General features: G+C 37.8%; 1 protein-coding gene across 7 annotated transcripts in view; it reads left to right on the plus strand.

Annotated features, from left to right (window-relative positions):
* RANBP17 (RAN binding protein 17) overlaps positions 1-20397 on the plus strand; it is a 369878-nt gene that overhangs the window by 75101 nt on the left and 274380 nt on the right. For all 7 annotated transcript variants that reach the window (XM_070357405.1, XM_070357402.1, XM_070357403.1 and 4 more), the window contains one exon: positions 12620-12725. In XM_070357405.1, coding sequence (XP_070213506.1) covers positions 12620-12725 — 106 coding nt within the window. The remainder of the gene's footprint in view (positions 1-12619; positions 12726-20397) is intronic.

Here is a 20397-nt window from a genome sequence, read left to right on the forward strand (position 1 = left end):
TGGTGTTGGAGAAGACGCTTGAGAGTCCCTTGGACTGCAAGGAGATCCAATCAGTCTGTATACTAAAGGAGATCAGTCCTGACTATTCATTGGAAGGACTGATAATGAAGCTGAAACTCCAATACTTTGGCCACCTCATGCAAAGACTTGACTCATTGGAAAAGACCCTGATGCTGGGAGGGATTGGGGGCAGGAAGAGAAGGGGACAACAGAGGATGAGATGGCTGGATGGCATCACCAACTTGATGGACATGAGTTTGGGTAAACTCTGGGAGTTGGTGATGGACAGGGAGGCCTGGCGTGCTGCGATTCATGGGGTCACAAAGAGTCGGACACGACTGAGTGACTGAACTGAACTGCAAAAAGTATAAATTACATGTAGTTCGTAATTTTATAAACATACTTCTAAGTAACTATGGAGTAAAATAAGTCGTCTTGGGGAAAATTTAAAAAGAGAGAAGAAAATGGAAATATAACATGTTTGGAACTCAGCTGGAGATTTATTTCACAAAAAGAAGAAAGGCCATAATTTTGTAACTTAAGCCTCCTAGTTGAATGTTAGAAGGAAGCAACAGATCAAACCCAGAGAAAGAAGAAAGAAGGAAACAACAGAAATTAATGAACCAAAAGATAAAGATTCAGTGAAATAAAAAAATGAAAAGTTGATTCTCTAAAAATACTAATAAAATTGACAGACCTCTCATGAGATAAGAAGGAAAGTGAATTCACAAGTAACATTAGGATCAAGAAGGGAAATACAGATATAACAAAGTTTTAAAAGATAAAAGTTATACATAGTAGTTTTTTAAGGTCAACAAGTTAAAAAACTTGAGATGAATAAATTCCTAGAAAAATAACCTAAAGTCAACTCAAGATTAAAAAAAAAAGAAAAAACACCAGTAGTGGGAGAAGATATTTGGAACACATATACACACACTAACCCAGGCAAGGTTCACCATCTAGAAGAGTCTGGAAAAATCAATAAAGCAAGTAGTTCTTTAGGGAAATGAAAAACAGAAACAAACATGTTACTACTTATAAGAGAAATGGAAATTAAGGCACATGAGATACCATTTTACTTCCAGTAGATTGGCAAAAGTAAATCTTAAAGGAGAATGTCGATCAAAAATTCTTATATGCTACTGGTAGGAGTATAAAGTATAGTCAGTTGGAAACAAAATGGAAATCAGTTTGGTGTTATCTTGGAAAGTAAACATTTGAATTCCTGCTGACCTGGAGCTTCTACTCTTAGGTATGTCTTTTAGAAAATCTCTTCTAAACAAGAGGACATGTTTGAGAATGTTCGTAGCCTAAATGTTATTAAAGGCAAAAAATGTTAAAAGTTCAAATGCCCATCAACATGAAAATGGATAAACAGATCATAATATGCATAATACATAATATAGAATATTATATAATAGTAAAAATGAATGTACTTTAAGTATACTTAAAAATTAATTTCAGATATATTTAGTGAAAAAAAAAGCAGTTTCAGAAAACTATATATATTAATAGTATGAGGTCTTCCCCTGGATTAAGAAATGGCAACCTGATCTAGTAATCTTGCCTGGAAATAGTCCATGGACGGAAGAGTCTGGTGGCTACGGTCTATGGGGGTGCAAAGAGTCAGATGCAACTGAGCACGCACATATATATTGTGTGAAACACTTAATAGAACCCCAAAACAAGTGAGACTAAAAATATATTGGTAGGAATATATGTAATAGTGATAAAACAAAAAATGTCAAAATATTAAGCACCAAATTCAGATTCATGGTAACTTCTAGGGTACAAGGTAAGGGGACAAGCTAGGGGAGGGGTGTGGCGATAGACGCGACAGTATTGGTAAAGCTGTGGTTAAATTGGATAGGGAGTTCATTGGATTTGTTTTACTCTGTAGTCATCCACGTATATCTGAGGTTACCACAGTTAGTAATTCAACCAACCACAGAAAATACCCTCCCCCCTCCAAAAGACTTCGAGAATGTTCCAAAAAGCCAGATTTGAATTAGCCATGTGCCTGGTGGACTGCCGTCTATGGGGTCGCACGGAGTTGGATGCGACTGAAGTGACTTAGCAGCAGCAGCAGCAACAACTATTCACCTAGCATTTATATTGTATTTACCACTGTTTACCTAGGCTTTACATTTTATTAGGTTTATAAGTAATCTGGAAATGATTTAAAGGCTATGAGTGTTATAGGTTATATGCAAACACTGTGTGTGCCATTTTATATAAGGGTATTGAGCATCTGTGACTTCCCTGGTGGCTCAGACAGTAAAGCGTCTGCCTACAATGCGGGAGACCTGGGTTCAATCCCTGGATCGGGAAGATTTCCTGGAGAAGGAAATGGCAGCCCACTCCAGTACCCTTGCCTGGAAAATCTGATGGACAGAGAAAGCCTGGTAGGCTACAAACAGTCCATGGGGACGTGAAGAGTCAGACACGACTGAGTGACTTCACTTTCTTTCAGTTTCACTTGAAGATCTGTAGATTTTGTTATCCAGGGGGGTTCTAGAAATAATCCCTTTGGATACTGAGAGAGAAGACTATACTTCGTATACATTACATATATTCTTTTATAAGTATCATATTATGTTACAATGTAAAAAGATTCATTTGTAAAATCAGACTTGTTTTCCTACAAAAGGATATTGAATGGAAGTATAGCTGTTCTACGATACATTAATAAAATTAACTGAAATGTAATAGTTTATTGGTATTAAGTAGATCTGTCTTTTGAGTAAAATAAGTCAGATGTGATTCTTGATAAATACAATTCAAAGTTTTTACAGTGTTAATAAAACATCATTTCAGAGTTTCTAATATACTGCCTGTTCCATAGAAAATGTTTAGTATTTGTATTTTCCTTCTATTTGAAAGGTTAGTGAGAAGTCTGTCTGCTCCTTAAAAATATCTGTAGTCTGCTCGAAAATAATCATTTTATATTATGAAAAGTGCGTAATGCAGTTCTAGTTTGTACTGCTATATGTAGTAGTGTTCAATTTCTGTTGTATAAAGACTTCAGTTAGTGTTGAACAAAGAAAATTATATGCTCTTGTTATGTGTGCTTTAATTTAGATGCTTAATGGCTTTTAATGTTACAAAATAAGTTTTTATTATATTATGATCTCATTTGTATAATATTGTCTTGCTCCTCCATATTTGTGGTGATATGGTCATGGTTTAGGAAAACAATAATCCCTAAGAAATAGGTCATTAACAGTAGTTAACGATTACTTGTGATCTATGGTAATGACTGATTTCTTTGGGATTATTGAGGTTATAAACCATAATTACAGATTATTACAGCAATAATTATTTTGTGAGAGGAAAAAATGTTCTGTTCTTGAACAGCTGTGGAAACAAGTGCCCTGAACATTTCAGAGTAAATACAAAAATGGAAAGCTATAATGGAAATATAATCTCAGATCAGATTTAAAAAAAAAATTATAGATATGAAACTTACCTATAGGATATTTAAATTTCTAAATGCAGTTTAGATTTATAGTTTTACTTGGTTCTTTAAACTTTCTGGGTATAATTACATAACCAGTGTAAATTTTTAACATCTATTTAAAGACCATCCCTCTAAAAATTCTAGAGCTTTAGGGAAGGATTAATGTGTATGAGAAATATCATTCCCCAGTCTGTGAAATGTGAAAATTTTATTTGATAGATTAATAAAAGTACCTTTATATTTCATTGTTCATGTCTAACACTGATGCTAATTTATTAGTAGTTGTCTATTTTTAGGGTTAAAAATATCTGCTTTTCTGTCTTATACAATAAAAAATCACTGCTAAAACATGGAAAGAATAACTGTACATTCTACTTTTCTGTATACAAACTTCCATTCAAAATTTACCATAATTTTAGAAAAGAATGTTCACACTTGATCATATGCTATCTTTGCATGCCATTTTTTGATATCAAGTCTTAATTTCAAGGTCACAGAATAAATGAAGAGTAAAAAGTTAAAATTTGATAATTCATGTCCCATAATTAGTATTTATTATTAGATAATGATACTCATCGCATGAATATCACATGAGGAGAAGGGAATGATAGAGGATGAGATGGTTGGATGGCACCACCAATTCAATGGACATGAGTTTGAACAGACTCCAGGAGATAATGAAGGACAGAGAAGCCTGGCATGCTGTAGTCCATGGGGTATCAAAGAGTCAGAAATGACTGAGTGACTGAACAACAACAACACTTATCACACTGCATTGAAAAAAATCATTTTTTCATTTTTTTTCCCCTCTTACTAAATTCAGTCTGCTGGAGATAGGGTCTCTCTGTCCCTTTTCACCCTGCTTCATATTTATATTCCAGTGGGCAGAACATGACATAGAGCAGATACTCAGAAAATGAAGGAATGAAACAAGAAAGCAGATTGTTGCTTTGTTTTACCTAATCTTGGAATGTGCTCATTGGGAAACTCAAATTATTTGCTGTTCTCCATTTGGCCATGAATGATCCACAAGTATTAATTTGGGTAATTACAAATGTGTAAATTTTATCAAGAAGATGAATTTGCAAATAACCGGATAGACTAGATCATGGATCATACCTTGTATTGAATGTGTGTTGAAAAGTTGCTTTTATTTAAGCAATAGAAATAGAAATACAATTAACATTCATTTTTAATAATGACTCTACATTTTAATGTTTACTTAAATTGATAAATAAGCTGTTAACTTTTTTTTGCTTGTTTCATGCTATAGTTTCTAGGTAATGATTTCTTAATTCGATGTGTATGCATGCTCAGTCATGTCTTAGTTCAATAATGCATATCTATTTAGTAAGTTATATATGCCAGGCACTGTTTTAGGCCCTGGATAAGGCAGTGGCACCCCACTCCAATGCTCTTGCCTGGAAAATCCCATGGACGGAGGACCCTGGAAGGCTGCAGTCCATGGGGTCGCTGAGGGTCGGACACGACTGAGCGACTTCACTTTCACTTTTCACTTTCATGCATTGGAGAAGAAAATGGCAACCCACTCCAGTGTTCTTGCCTGGAGGATCCCAGGGACGGGGGAGCCTGGTGGGCTGCCGTCCATTGGGTCGCACAGAGTCAGACACGACTGAAGTGACTTAGCAGCAGCAGCAGCCTGCAATAGACAACCAAACAGAAACCATGCAATTTATTTTCTATTGGAATAGACAGATAACAAAGCAAAATAAATAATAAAATATATTTTGTTAGAAAGTGGTAAGTGCTAAAATTTTTTAAAAATATTAAATCAGGAAAAGGGAATATGAAATGTCAGCAGATTATGTTCTGTAATTGGGTCACAGCTATGGCCGGCATCACCTAAATGACTCTTTATTCTGAAGTCTTCTGTCTTTGCTGGGATGTTTGATGAATGAGCTATAGTTGGGCATTTCTGTCTCCATGAAGTCTCTCTACATCGCTAGGCTTTTAATAGTATGACAGTCTCAGGGTATATGGTCTTTTTACATGGTAAATGGCTTCCTCTCAGGGAAAATTCCCTGAGAGCCTGGAGGAAGCTGCCAATTCTCAAAAGACTAAGCCTAGTACTGGAATAAGTGTCACTTCTGCAATATTCTTTTAGTTAAAGTCCAGCCCAGACTTACAAAGGATTAGCAAAATAGACCCACTTCTTAATGGCAATTGCATACATGGAGGGAAGGAATTGATGATGGGTATCTTGAAGTCATGGGCTTCCCAGGTGGTGCAGTAGTAAAGAATCTGCCTGCCAAGCAGGAGACCTGGATTTGATCCCTGGGTCTGGAAGATCCCCTGGAGGAAATGGCAACCCACTTCAGCATTCTTGCTTGGGAAATCCCATGGGCAGAGGAGCCTGGTGGGCTACAATCGATGTGGTCACATAAGATTTGGACATGACTGAGCAACTAAGCAGCACTAGCAGCATCTTGAAGGCATGCTATCATACTCCAGGTATTGCAGATTTATAGGATAGCTGTGTAAGGCCTGACTGAAAAGGTGACTCCTAAGTTAAACTAGTCAACATGGTTGTGTCTTTTTCCAGTTATATTAAACTGTATGCGGATAGACAGAGAGTAGGTAGGGAATTGGATTTAAACAATTACGGTTTTGTAAGATGAAAATGTGGAGGAAGAGAAAAACTGACCTATGCAGAACAGATTATAATGACTGACAACAGAACTGAATATAGGTAAGCAGGTTAGAGAAGACATGAAGGGTATAAGAAAGTGAAAAAAATCCCAAAAAACTATTACAACTAATACAAGAGTAGCAGAGTTGCAGAATACAAGATCAGTAAGTAAAAATCAACAGTGGGTTTATATATTAACAGTGAACAATCAAAATTAAGTGAAGCCTACTTAAAATAGCATTAAAAAGAATAAAATACTTTGGTAAAAACTTTGCAAAAGTGTTAAATCTTATACACTGTAAAATGTTATTAAAGTAAATCAAAGATCTAAATAAGTTGGAAGACATCCATGGTCATGGTTCATTCAGAAGATGGTATTGTTTAGAACCATCCCTGGAATTGACCTAGAGTCAATGTAATCTCTGTCAAAATCCCAGCTGGCTTCTTTGCAGGAATTGACAAGCTGATCTTTAAGTTGATGTGGAAATCCAGGAGACCCAGTATATCCAAAATAATTTTGGAAAAAAATAAATGAAGTTGAAAGACTCATACTTAGTTATTTCAAAATTTACTACAGAGCAGCAGTAATCAAGACAATGTGGTATTGGTGTAAAGGTAGACACTAGATCAATGATATATAATTGAGAGTTCAGGTAATAAATGCTCCAGTTTGTAATCAGGTGACTTTTGATTGGGATGAGAAGACAATTCAATAACAAAGGGATTGTCTTTTCAACAAATGATGCAGGGACAGCTGAATGTCCACACGCAAAAGAATGAAGTTGGACCCCTATGTCCCACAGTACACAAATCGAAATGAATCATAGACCTAAATGTAAGAGTTAAAGCTATGAAACTCTTGGAAAAAATGTAGAACTAAATCTTTATGACTTTGGATTGGGCAGTGGTTCTTTAGATTTGATATCAAAAGCTGAAATATCGAAAGAAAAACTAGCAGTTTTGTACCACATGAAAATTAAACATTTCTGTGCTTCCAAGGACGCCATCAAGAAAATGAAAACAACCCACAGAATGGGAGAACATGTTTGTTAATCACATATCTGACAAGGAACTTGTATCAGGAATATGTAAAGAACTCTTGCAACTCATTAAATAAAAAGATAAATAGCCCAATTTTAAAATGAGCAAAGAATTTAAATAGACATTTCTTCAAAGAAGACATAAAAAAGGCCAGTAAGCACATGGGAAAGGCTCAGCATTGTTGGTCATTAGGGGAAGGCACATCAGAATTACAAGATAACCACTTTATATACCCACTAGGAGAGATATGGGAGAAGGCATGGCACCCCACTCCAGTACTCTTGCCTGGAAAATCCCATGGATGGAGGAGCCTGGTAGGCTGCAGTCCATGGGGTCACTAAGAGTCAGACACGACTGAGCGACTTCACTTTCACTTTTCACTTTCATGCATTGGAGAAGGAAATGGCAACCCACTCCACTGTTCTTGCCTGGAGAATCCCAGGGACGGGGGAGCCTCCTGGGCTGCCGTCTCTGGGGTCGCACAGAGATGGACACGACTGACGCGACTTAGCAGCAGCAGCAGCAGGAGAGATACAATAAAAAGATAGATAATACCAAGTATTGGCAAGGATTTGGAGAAGTTGGGCTTTCATACTTTGCTGGTGGGAATGTAAAATGATACAGTTGCTTTGGAAAGTAGTTTGGTAGTTCCTCAAAATGTTAAAATACAGGTTTCATATGATCCACCAATTCCAATTCTTGATATGAATCCCAACTCTTGATATGAAGAGAAATGAAAACATATCTACATTAAAAACTCTATGCAAATGTTCATAGAAGCATTATTTACAAAGCCAAAAATGTGAAAACAGCCCAGGTGTCTATCAACTTTTAAATGGATAAACAAAATGTGATATACCCCAAAAATGGAATGTTATTTGAACATGAAAACGATTGAAATCCCAATACAGGAAGCCATAATATGGTTGATCCTTACATGTTATATTAAGTGAAAGAAGATAGTCACAAAGATCACACTGTATGAGTTCATCTGTATGAAATAGAATGGGAAAAATCTAAGGAGACATAAAGTAGATTAGTGGTTGCTTGGTTTCTTAGGGCTGCGGGGGTGCGGAGTGGTACAGAATAAGATTTCAAAAGGGATGGATAGGTTCTAAAGCTAGAATGTGGTGGTGATTGTATGACCCTGTGAATTCATTCAAAAACATGGAATCATATACTTTAAGTGGTATGTGAATTATATTTCAGTAAAGTTGTTTAGGTGTTCAAGTGATTGTAGTTTCCTAATAGAACAAAGGATTGTTGGGAGTTGGAAGATTCATCTTTGTAGATAATTAGAATTGTTACCAGTTACGATAAAAATAATGTTGGAAAGAGTGACAATGGACCAGCAACTAACATATTCAAAAGATAAGAAGTAACTCAAAGTAGAGTAGATAGTTGCAATAAGAAAGATAATTTGGTACTATGGTGACACTCTAGGAATCAGCGAACAGAAATGGACTGGAATGGGTGAATTTAACTCAGATGACCATTATATCTACTACTACGGGCAGGAATCCCTCAGAAGAAATGGAGTAGCCATCATGGTCAACAAAAGAGTTCGAAATGCAGTACTTGGATGCAGTCTCAAAAAGGACAGAATGATCTCTGTTCATTTCCAAGGCAAACCATTCAATATCAGAGTAATCCAAGTCTATGCCCCCAACCAGTAACGCTGAAGAAGCTGAAGTTGAACGGTTCTATGAAGACCTACAAGACCTTTTAGAACTAACACCCAAAAAAGATGTCCTTTCATTATAGGGGACTGGAATGCAAAAGTAGGAAGTCAAGAAACACCTGGAGTAACAGGCAAATTTGGCCTTGGAATACGGAATGAAGTAGGGCAAAGACTAATAGAGTTTTGCCAAGAAAATGCACTGGTCGTAGCAAACACCCTCTTCCAACAACACAAGAGAAGACTCTACACATGGACATCACCAGATGGTCAACACCGAAATCAGATTGATTATATTCTTTGCAGCCAAAGATGGAGAAGCTCTATACAGTCAGCAAAAACAAGACCAGGAGCTGACTGTGGCTCAGACCATGAACTTCTTATTGCCAAATTCAGACTTAAATTGAAAAAAGTAGGGAAAACCACTAGACCGTTGAGGTATGACCTAAATCAAATCCCTTATGATTTTACAGTGGAAATGAGAAGTAGATTTAAGGGCCTAGATCTGATAGATAGAGTGCCTGATAAGCTATGGAATGAGGTTTGTGACATTGTACAGGAGACAGGATTCAAGACCATCCCCATGGAAAAGAAATGCAAAAAAGCAAAATGGCTGTCAGGGGAGGCCTTACAAATAGCTGTGAAAAGAAGAGAAGCGAAAAGCAAAGGAGAAAAGAAAAGGTATAGGCATCTGAATGCAGAGTTCCAAAGAATAGCAAGAAGAGATAAGAAAGCCTTCTTTAGCGATCAATGCAAAGAAATAGAGGAAAACAATAGAACGAGAAAGACTAGAGATCTCTTCAAGAAAATCAGAGATACCAAAGGAACATTTCATGCAAAGATGGGCTCGATAAAGGACAGAAATGGTATGGACCTAACAGAAGCAGAAGATATTAAGAAGAGATGGCAAGAATACACAGAAGAACTGTACAAAAAAGATCTTCACGTCCCAGATAATCATGATGGTGTGATCACTGACCTAGAGCCAGACATCCTGGAATGTGAAGTCAAGTGGGCCTTAGAAAGCATCACTACGAACAAAGCTAGTGGAGTCTGATAGAATTCCAGTTGAGCTATTTCAAATCCTGAAAGATGATGCTGTGAAAGTGCTGCACTCAATATACCAGGAAATTTGGAAAACTCAGCAGTGGCCACAGGACTGGAAAAGGTCAGTTTTCATTCCAATCCCAAAGAAAGGCAATGCCAAAGAATGCTCAAACTACCGCACAATTGCACTCATCTCACATGCTAGTAAATTAATGCTCAAAATTCTCCAAGCCAGGCTTCAGCAATATGTGAATCGTGAACTTCCTGATGTTCAAGCTGGTTTTAGAAAAGGCAGAGGAGCCAGAGATCAAATTGCCAACATCTGCTGGACCATGGAAAAAGCAAGAGAGTTCCAGAAAAATATCTATTTCTGCTTTATTGACTATGCCAAAGCGTTTTTGACTGTGTGGATCACAATAAACTGTGGAAAATTCTGAAAGAGATGGGAATACCAGACCACCTGACCTGCCTCTTGAGAAACCTATATGCAGGTCAGGAAGCAACAGTTAGTACTGGACATGGAACAGCAGACTGGTTCCAGATAGGAAAGGGAGTATGTCAAGGCTGTATATTGTCACCCTGCTTATTTAACTTCTATGCAGAGTACATCATGAGAAACTCTGGACTGGAAGAAGCACAAGCTGGAATCAAGATTGCCGGGAGAAATATCAATAACCTCAGATATGCAGATGACACCACCCTTATGGCACAAAGTGAAGAGGAACTAAAAAGCCTCTTGATAAAGGTGAAAGTGGAGAGTGAAAAAGTTGGCTTAAAGCTCAACGTTCAGAAAACGAAGATCATGGCATCCGGTCCCATCACTTCATGGGAAATAGTTGGGGAAACAGTGGAAACAGTGTCAGACTTTATTTTTCTGGGCTCCAAAATCACTGCAGATGGTGACTGCAGCCATGAAATTAAAAGACGTTTTCTCCTTGGAAGGAAAGTTATGACCAACCTGGATAGAATATTCAAAAGCAGAGACATTACTTTGCCAACAAAGGTTCATCTAGTCAAGGCTATGGTTTTTCCTGTGGTCATATATAGATGTGAGAGTTGGACTGTGAAGAAGGCTGTGTGACAAAGAATTGATGCTTTTGAACTGTGGTGTTGGAGAACTCTTGAGAGTCCCTTGGACTGCAAGGAGATCCAACCAGTCCATTTTAAAGGAGATCAGCCCTGGGATTTCTTTGGAAAGAATGATGCTAAAGCTGAAACTCCAGTACTTTGGCCACCTCATGTGAAGAGTTGACTCATTGGAAAAGACTGTGATGCTGGGAGGGATTGGGGGCAAGAGGAGAAGGGGACGACAGAGGATGAGATGGCTGGATGGCATCACTGACTTGATGGACGTGGGTCTGAGTGAACTCCGGGAGTTGGTGATGGACAGGGAGGCCTGGCGTGCTGTCATTCATGGGGTCGCAAAGAGTCGGACACGACTGAGCGACTGATCTAATCTGATCTGATGATGACACAAGATGTAAAGCTGAGTGCTTTTACAATGGAGAGGGAGAATGTTCTAAAGGTAAAAATGAGGAACATCAACCTAACAGCTGGATTTGAGGCCCAAGTTACCAGAGGTGCAAAAAAAATCAGCTGCCACTTGAGAGGGTCCACAGAAGTGAGGTCATCAAAGGAGAGCATTATGTTGTTAATAGGCTTTAATACTGTTCATAAAACACATCTCAACTGCATATTGGTAACTTGTTGTCAGTTTCCTACATGGGCCTTTTTTCTGTTAACTTTTTTTGCCCACTAATTTTACGTTGCTTGAAGCTTGAGTTTGTTTTATAAATTACTTGATCAGGGTAGTGTTCTGTTTTTACATTGCTAATATAAAGGCTGCATACTTAGCCAATTATGATTTCATGGTTTTTTGATAGATTAAGGGGATATGGATACTTATCTTACCAGGTAAGATTTTTTTTTAATTTCTTTTTGAAAAATAATTGATTTGTTGTTAATTGCTCATAAAGATTTCAAAAATCTTGGAGAATTTGAGACATAGATGAGTGACTCTAAAGATGTAATGTGTCTAAATAAGAATTACTCAATAAATACCTTCATTTCTAAAGTCAGTTTTGGCTACCCCAGAGATTTGTGAAAGCTGTAGGTGTTGCCATTTGTGCCACTCTTGTAAAGTTATTTAGTCCTTTGCTGCTACTCCTCATGAACTTAATTTGGTCATTAAACAATGTAATTTGCATAGTAAAAATTTTGAATTTTTAAAATACAAAAGGAGTAAATTTATTACCATCTGTTATCTTCCAAGCCTGGGCAGTATTAAAAATTATGAGACTGGTACTATCATGGCATAGACTGTTCAAAAAAACCACTGGTCATTGGATTATAGTTACACTTACTAACAGCCCTTGATGTTGACTTTACATTTGGTGTTTTGTTATCAAATTTATGTTCATCAAGTCTTCATGGTAGATATTACTTTCTGCATTTTGCAAATGAAAATCCTAAAACTTAAAGAGGTAAGTAGTTTATGTAAAATCACGTCGCATATTGGTAGAGCTGGGATTCATATTTGTTTTAGGTTCTTAAATCTCATTTGAACTCTTCTACTGCCTTGATGAACTTGATGAAAACCAGCTCTTCACTCTGTGTTAGGAGCTAAGTTCACAGTTTATCACTAGTTTGGAAGAAATTTTGCTCATTTTAGAATATTCTGAAAAATAAGCTTTGTTTCTATCTAACCTTTGTTTCTTTCTAAACTCTTCTTTTTATGTATTAGGACGTCTTGCCTGGCTGGTATACTTAGTTGGAACAGTTGTTGGAGGAAGATTAACATATACCAGTACAGACGAACATGATGCTATGGATGGAGAATTATCCTGTCGGTAAGTAGTAGCCATATAATTTACAGAAGTTTCCTAAGTACTTAGAAATTTAGTTATTGAGCTAGTACTATGAGCTCAAGCATTTTGGACTTGGCCTTTTAGGGAACGTATTATTTTCCTTTCTGTTGATGAGAAAACCAGGGCTTAGAGCTTAAGTGATTTGTAGGAGTCATATCAATGATAAATAGTACAGTCAAATATATTCATATGAATAATATGAGTGAGCTGGTTTTCCATATATTGTACTTCATCTTTAATAATATATTTCTTTTAGAATTGATGTACTTGTGTGTTTTTGGCTTGTTGCTGCATGGACTTGTTTCTAGTCACAGAAAAGGGGGCTACTCTTTAGTTGTGGTGGGTGGGTTCTCACGGTGGTGGCCCCTCTTGCCGCAGAGCACAGGCTCTGGGGTGCACACGCTTCAGTCATTGTGGCACGTGGCCAGTTGCAGCTCCTGGCTCTAGAGCACAGGCTCAATAGTTGTGGCACACAGACTTAGTTGGTCTGCAGCATGTAGGATCTTCCTGGATCAGGAATTGAACCTGTGTCTCCTGCATTGGCAAGCAGATTCTTTACCACTGAGCCACAGGGAAGCCCCAATATCTTTCTGTATAACAAAATAATATGTATTTTTCTGAACGCTTTATAAAATAGTTTCAAATAAAAAGTTACATATTAATTTGAAGATAACTACTGTCATTTGGTAAAGATCTTTGAGTCTTTTTAATTGATATTTGAAAGTTATATATACTACATGTGTATTTTTCAACTTTTTTTTAACAAAAATTGTATTATACTTAAATATTGTAAACTAAAATGGGGATACTAGTACTGATAGTTAATAATAACCCAGGAGAAAGGAGTAGTGACCCCACAAGAGACTGACCCATGTTGCTGTGAGTGTCTAGGAGTCTCCAGCAGAGGCGTGGGCTGGCGGTGGCCTGCTGTAGGGTCGGGGGTGCTGAGTGCAGGAGTACGTGCACGGGACATTTTGAAGGAGATCGCTGTTATCTTCATTCAGTTCAGTTCAGTTCAGTTGCTCAGTTGTGTTCAACTCTGCGACCCCATGGACTGTAGCGCACCAGGCTTCCCTATCCTTCACCAGCTCCCGGAGCTTGCTCAAACTCATGTCCATCTAGTCGGTGGTGCTATCCAACCATCTCATCCTCTGTCGTCCCCTTCTCCTCCTTCCTGCAATCTTTTCCCAGCATCAGGGTCTTGTCCAGTGAGTCAGTTCTTTGCATCAGGTGGCCAAAGCATTGGAGTTTCAGCTTCAGATCAGTCCTTCCAGTGAATGTTCAGGACTGATTTCCTTTAGGATTGACTAGTTTGATCTCCTTGCAGTTCAAGGGACTTCATTACCTCCACCATAGTGTGGTCTCAGGTCAAACAAAAGGGAGGGAACAGAGCCCCACTCATGAAGAGAAATTTGGATTAAAGATTTACTGAGCATGGCCCCGCCCATTAGAACAAGACCCAGTTTCCCCCTCAGTCAGTCTCTCCCATCAGGAAGCTTCCATAAGCCTCTTACCATTATCCATCAGACGGCACACAATCACACGAACCTCTGTCCATAGTTCTTCAGGCACTCTAAAACCACAATCACAGGAAACTAATCAAATTGATCACAAGGACCACAGCCTTGTCTCACTCAGTGAAACTATGAGCCATGCCATATAGGACCACCCAAGACAGACGGGTCATGGTGGAGAGTTCTGATGAAATGTGGTCCATTAGACAAGGGAATGGGAAACCACTTCAGTATTCTTGCCTTGAGAACCCCATGAGGCAAAAAGATATGACACTCACTGAAAGGTAAACTCCCCAGGTTGGTAGGTGCCCAATATGCTACTGGATATTGAGTGGAGAAGTAACTCCAGAAAAAACAAACAGACAGAGCAAAAGTGAAAACAGTGCCCAGTTGTGGGTGTGACTGGTGATGGAAGTAAACTCCGATACTTCGATACAAGAGCAAACTGCATAGGAACCTGGAATGTTAGGTCCTTGAATCAAGGTAAATTGGAAGTGGTCAAACAGGAGACAGCAGGAGTGAACATCGACATTTTAGGAAATCAGTGAACTAAAATGGACTGGAATGGGTGAATTTAATTCAGTTGATCATTATATCTACTACTATGGGCTAGAATCCCTTAGAAGAAATGGAGTAGCGCTCACAGTCAAGCGAGTCCGAAATGCAGTACTTGGTTGCAATCTCAAAAATGACAGAATGATCTCTGTTCATTTCCAAGTCAAATGATTCAGTATCAGAGTAATCCCAAGTCTATGCCCCAACCACTAATCCTAAAGAAGCTGAAATTATGGCCTGAGCACACCATAGTATGGCTACTTGGGTTCCTGCAGACATGGCTTCATTTTCCACCTTTGCCCCAAATGTTTACTTCTTGCCTGATTGAGGAGGAGGGTCTCAAGGCCTCAGATTGGAGGCCATTGAACTTTTAACCCTGCCTCACCATGGAGAGAGATGCTATGAAGTGGTGGGACTTCCCTGGTGGTCCAGTGGTTACCACTCCCTGCTTCCACTGCAGGGGGCACGGTTTCTATCCCTGGTCAAGGAACTAAGATCTCACATGCTATAGGGCCAAAAAAGAAGTGGGGCCCCTGGGCCAAGGGACTCTTAATGTCGTTCAGAGATACTTGTCTCTTGTAGATCCAGCCTTAATGTTTTTCTGACATCCTAGTGATAGCAGACCCTGCACAAAGTGGATATCAGAGTTAATACTGTGAGGAGACAAAATAATGAGAATAGTTTTACCAAAGATAATGAAACACTGCATAATGTCTGCATTTTACCATTGATTTGACTGCACCCTTAGAAAACTGAATGTAACAAAAACCCAGGACATTTTTTGGAAATTGTATGCCCTCTAGCAACTGTGTGAATTTTTATACAAGCACTGTTTAATGAGTTATATAAAATGTTATTAAAAAAAAAGAAGCTGAAATTAAATGGTTCTATGAAAATCTACGAGACCTTCTAGAATTAACAACCAAAGAAAATGTTCTATTCATCATAGAGGACAGAAGTGCAAAAGTAGGAAGTCAAGAGATACCTGGAGTAACAGGCAGATTTGGCCTAAGAGTACTAAATTAAGCAGGGCAAAGTCTAACAAGAGTTTTGCCAAGAGAACGCACTAGTCATAGCAAACACCCTCTTCCAACAACACAAGAGATGACTCTACATATGGACATCACCAGATGGTCAATACTGAAATCAGATTGATTATATTCTTTGTAGCCAAAGATGGAGAAGCTGTATACAGTTAGCAAAAACAAGACCGGGAGCTGACTGTGGCTCAGATCATGAACTCCTTATTGCCAAATTCAGACTTAAATTGAAGAAAGTAGGGAAACTAGACCATTCAGGTATGACCTAAATCAAATCCTTTATGACTGTACAGTGAAAGTGAGAAATAGATTTAAGGGACTAGATCTGATAGAGTGCCTGATGAACTATGGATGGAGATTCGTGACATTGTACAGAAGACAGGGATCAAGACCATCCCCAAGAAAAAGAAATGCAAAAAGGCAAAATGGGTGTCTGAGGAGGCCTTACAAATAGCTGAGAAAAGAAGAGAAGCTAAAGGCAAAGGAGAAAAGGAAAGATACACCCATTTGAATGCCGAGTTGCAAAGAATAGCAAGGAGAGATAAGAAAGCCTTCCTCAGTGATCAGTGCAAAGAAATAGAGGAAAACAACAGAATGGGAAAGACTAGAGATCTCTTCAAGAAAATTAAGAGATACCAAGGGAACATTTCATGCAAAGATGGGCTCAATAAAGGACAGAAACGATATGCACCTAACAGAAGCAGAAGATATTAAGAAGAGGTGGCAAGAATACACAGAACTATACAAAAATGATCTTCATGACCCAGATAACCACAATGGTGTGATCACTCACCTTGAGCCAGATATCCTGGATTGTGAAGTCAAGTGGGCCTTAGGAAGCATCACTAGGAAGAAAGCTAGTGGAGGTAATGGAATTCCAGTTGAGCTATTTCAAATCCTAAAAGATGATGCTGTGAAAGTACTGCACAATATACCAGGAAATCTGGAAAACACAGCAGTGGCCACAGGACTGGAAAAGGTCAGTTTTCATTCCAATCCCAAAGAAAGCCAATGCCAAAGAATGCTTAAACTACCACACAATTGCACCCATCTCACATGCTAGCAAAGTAATGCTCAAAGATTGAAGGCAGAAGAAGAGGACGAGAGGATGAGATGGTTGGATGGCATCACCGACTCGATGGATGTAAATTTGAGCAGACTCTGGGAGTTGGTGATGGACAGGGAAGCCTGGTGTGCTACGGTCTGTGGGGTAGCAAAGAGTCAGACACTGAACTGAACTGAACTGAGTACTAATGATAGTATCTAATTCATTTTGGGCCATTGGAAGGATTAAATGAGTTAATAATTTTAAAGTGCTTAGGACAATACATGGGAAATAGTAAGCACTGTATTACCAAAAGAAACTCCAGAACAATTATTTTTTTAAAAATCAAACATTATATTATGAACATTTTACCTGGACGTTAAGTAAAAAATGAAGAAGAAATTGTTAGTTGCTCAATATTCAAGCTATACTGTAATTTAAGTATCTTTGCTTTGGGAATTTTAGGTTGTTTCTCAGTTTTTCCTTATTACAAAGGTGAATATTCTTTTAGCTGTATCTTTATGTAGATCAAGATAATTTTATTGGAGTCATATCCTAAAAGCTGAGTAGCTGGTTGAATAGTATATATATAGCACTTTAAAGGCTCAGTATACATCACCACAGGGCCTTCTGGAAAAGTACCAGTTTCTCCTCTGAACCCAAAGGCTATGAGAGGTTATGATTTTTTTCTGCAGTTGAACACTAGGTAGTAGGATTATTATCTTTTCCAACTAATGTCTCATTTTTATTTGTATTTCCTTGTTTAGAAGTGGTATCAAACATTTTCCATTCCTTTTCTTGTCATTTCTATTTTTCTTTGTGCTTTTTTATTATATGTAGATTGTATCATTTGGTTTTCTTTTATGATTCTTTCCTAGTTTATTCATAATTATTCAATATATATCAGTATATATCAAAGATTGTAATATTTTGCTATTCATTTTGAATATGTCTTCTGTATATATTTTAATGTCTTAGAAATTTCTTTTTTACTGGCTTTAAAATATTTATATTCCTGGAGAAGGCAGTGGCTACCCACTCCAGTATTCTTACCTAGAGAATCCATGGACAGAGGAGAGAGAGCCTGGTGGGATATAGTCCATCGGATCGCAAAGAGTTGGACACGACTGAGCGACTAAGTACACAAAATATTTATATATTCAAATGTGAATTTTTTTCTTTCATATTTTTAAAACATTAATTCATTAATTTGGCTGTGTCAGGTCTTAGTTGTGGCATAAGGGACTTTTAGTTGCATCATGCGAACTCTTAGTTGTAGCATGTGGGGTCTAAGTTCCCTGACCAGGGATCAAACCCAGACCCTGTATTGGAAGCATGGAATCTTGGCCACTGGGCCACTGAAGAAGTCCCTATCATATAGTTTTAATGCTCATATTTAGGAAGGTTATTCCATGCCTGGATAATAAAAATATTCACCTACATTTTTTCCTGGTTCTTTTACAATTTCAGCTTTTTGTATTTAATTTTTAATATATTCAACATATATTTTATTTTATATGCTATTTTGAATGTTTCCAAGGTATTAACTAGTCAATGTCAACTCCACTCTCTACCAATTTAAAATGCCACTTAAATGTTACTCAGAATTCTTATGTCTTTTTCTAGGTGTTTCATTCTTTTCCACTGACCTTCAGTTCAGTTCAGTTCGGTCGCTCAGTCATGTCCGACTCTTTGTTACCCCATGAATTGCAGCACGCCAGGCCTCCCTGTCTATCACCAACTCCCGGAGTTCACTCAGACTCACGTCCATCTAGTCGGTGATGCCATCCAGCCATCTCATCCTCTGTCATCCCCTTCTCCTCCTGCCCCCAATCCCTCCCAGCATCAGGGTCTTTTCCAATGAGTCAACTCTTGGCATGAGGTGGCCAAAGTACTGGAGTTTCAGCTTTAGCATCATTCCTTCCAAAGAAATCCCAGGTCTGATCTTTAAAATGGACTGGTTGGATCTCCTTGCAGTCCAAGGGACTCTCAAGAGTCTTCTCCAACACCACAATTCAAAAGCATCAATTCTTTGGCACTCAGCTTTCTTCACAGTCCAACTCTCACATCCATACATGACCACTGGAAAAACCATAGCCTTGACTAGATGGACCTTTGTTGGCAAAGTAATGTCTCTGCTTTTGAACATGCTATCTAGGTTGGTCATAACTTTCCTTCCAAGGAGTAAGCAACTTTTAATTTCATGGCTGCAGTCACCATCTGCAGTGATTTTGGAGCCCCAAAAAATAAAGTCACTTTTATGAAACACTGACACTGTTTCCACTGTTTCCCCATCTATTTGCCATGACATGAAGGGACCAGATGCCATGATCTTCGTTTTTTGAATGTTGAGTTTTAAGCCAGCTTTTTCACTCTCCTCTTTCTCCTTCATCAAGAGGCTCTTTAGCTCCTCTTCACTTTCTGCCATAGGGTGGTGTCATCTGCATAGTATATCATTATTACCCTACTGAAGTCTTTAATGTGATATTCTCTCTCATTATTATTTATTATATATTCTTAAGTTTTTAATACCTTTGTTGCCACTTTAAATAGAAATTTCTCATTTCATACCATTTATAACCTTTAAGCTATCTCATTTGAAACTATCTCAATTTGAATCTGAATAGAAAGTAAGTTTTTCCTAAGATTCATTATTTCCAATATGAAACCACTTTAAAATATGAATAGGGACATTCTCAAAATGATTTGTTTAATTTTAAACCAAGTGAATAATTTGCTTCTGTACCATCTTTTAGTGTATACACAACATATTTAGTAAAGTGGGAATTAAGTATAATTTTGGCATAATTATTTTGATTATTTTTTAAAGTTTTCATCATCAAACAGAAAGTTACCTAGTGGTACTATTTCCCTAACTATATATATATAACAGGAAATAAACAAAAGTGGTGTGTATTTGCCAAGTATAAATTTTTAATTTTTTTCTTTAGGCAGCAAACATATTTATTTAGCTTTAAATAAGATTTGTTTTGTGTTTAGTGTATATTCTCTAGAAAACAAAGCCTTAGGTGAAGTTTTATCAGCTAATGTTTTGGGGGGAATGGGGAAAAGGCTACATTTTCAGGGAAGAAAGAAGGAAGGAAAAGTGAGTGAGAAAATGAGAGAAAACAAATAGAATTAATACTCATTTTTCACAGATTCCATTTTTGCAGATTTGTGTATTTGCTAAAATTTGTTTGTTAACCACCAATCAATACTCATGGCAGTGACTGCAGCCATGAAATTAAAAGGCGCTTGCTCATTGGAAGGAAGGCTATGACAAACCTGGACAGTGTATTAAAAAGCTGAGACGTCAGTTTGCTGACAAAGATCCATATAGTCAAAGCTGTGGTTTTTCTAGTAGTCATGTATGGATATGAGAGTTGGACCATAAAGAAAGATGAGCACCGAAAAATTGGTGCTTTCGAATGTGGTGCTGGAGAAGACTCTTGAGAGTCCCTTGGACAGCAAGAACATCAAACCAGTCCATCCTAAAGGAA

Source organism: Bos mutus, chromosome 20 (assembly GCF_027580195.1).
Source record: "Bos mutus isolate GX-2022 chromosome 20, NWIPB_WYAK_1.1, whole genome shotgun sequence".
Lineage (NCBI taxonomy): Eukaryota > Metazoa > Chordata > Mammalia > Artiodactyla > Bovidae > Bos > Bos mutus.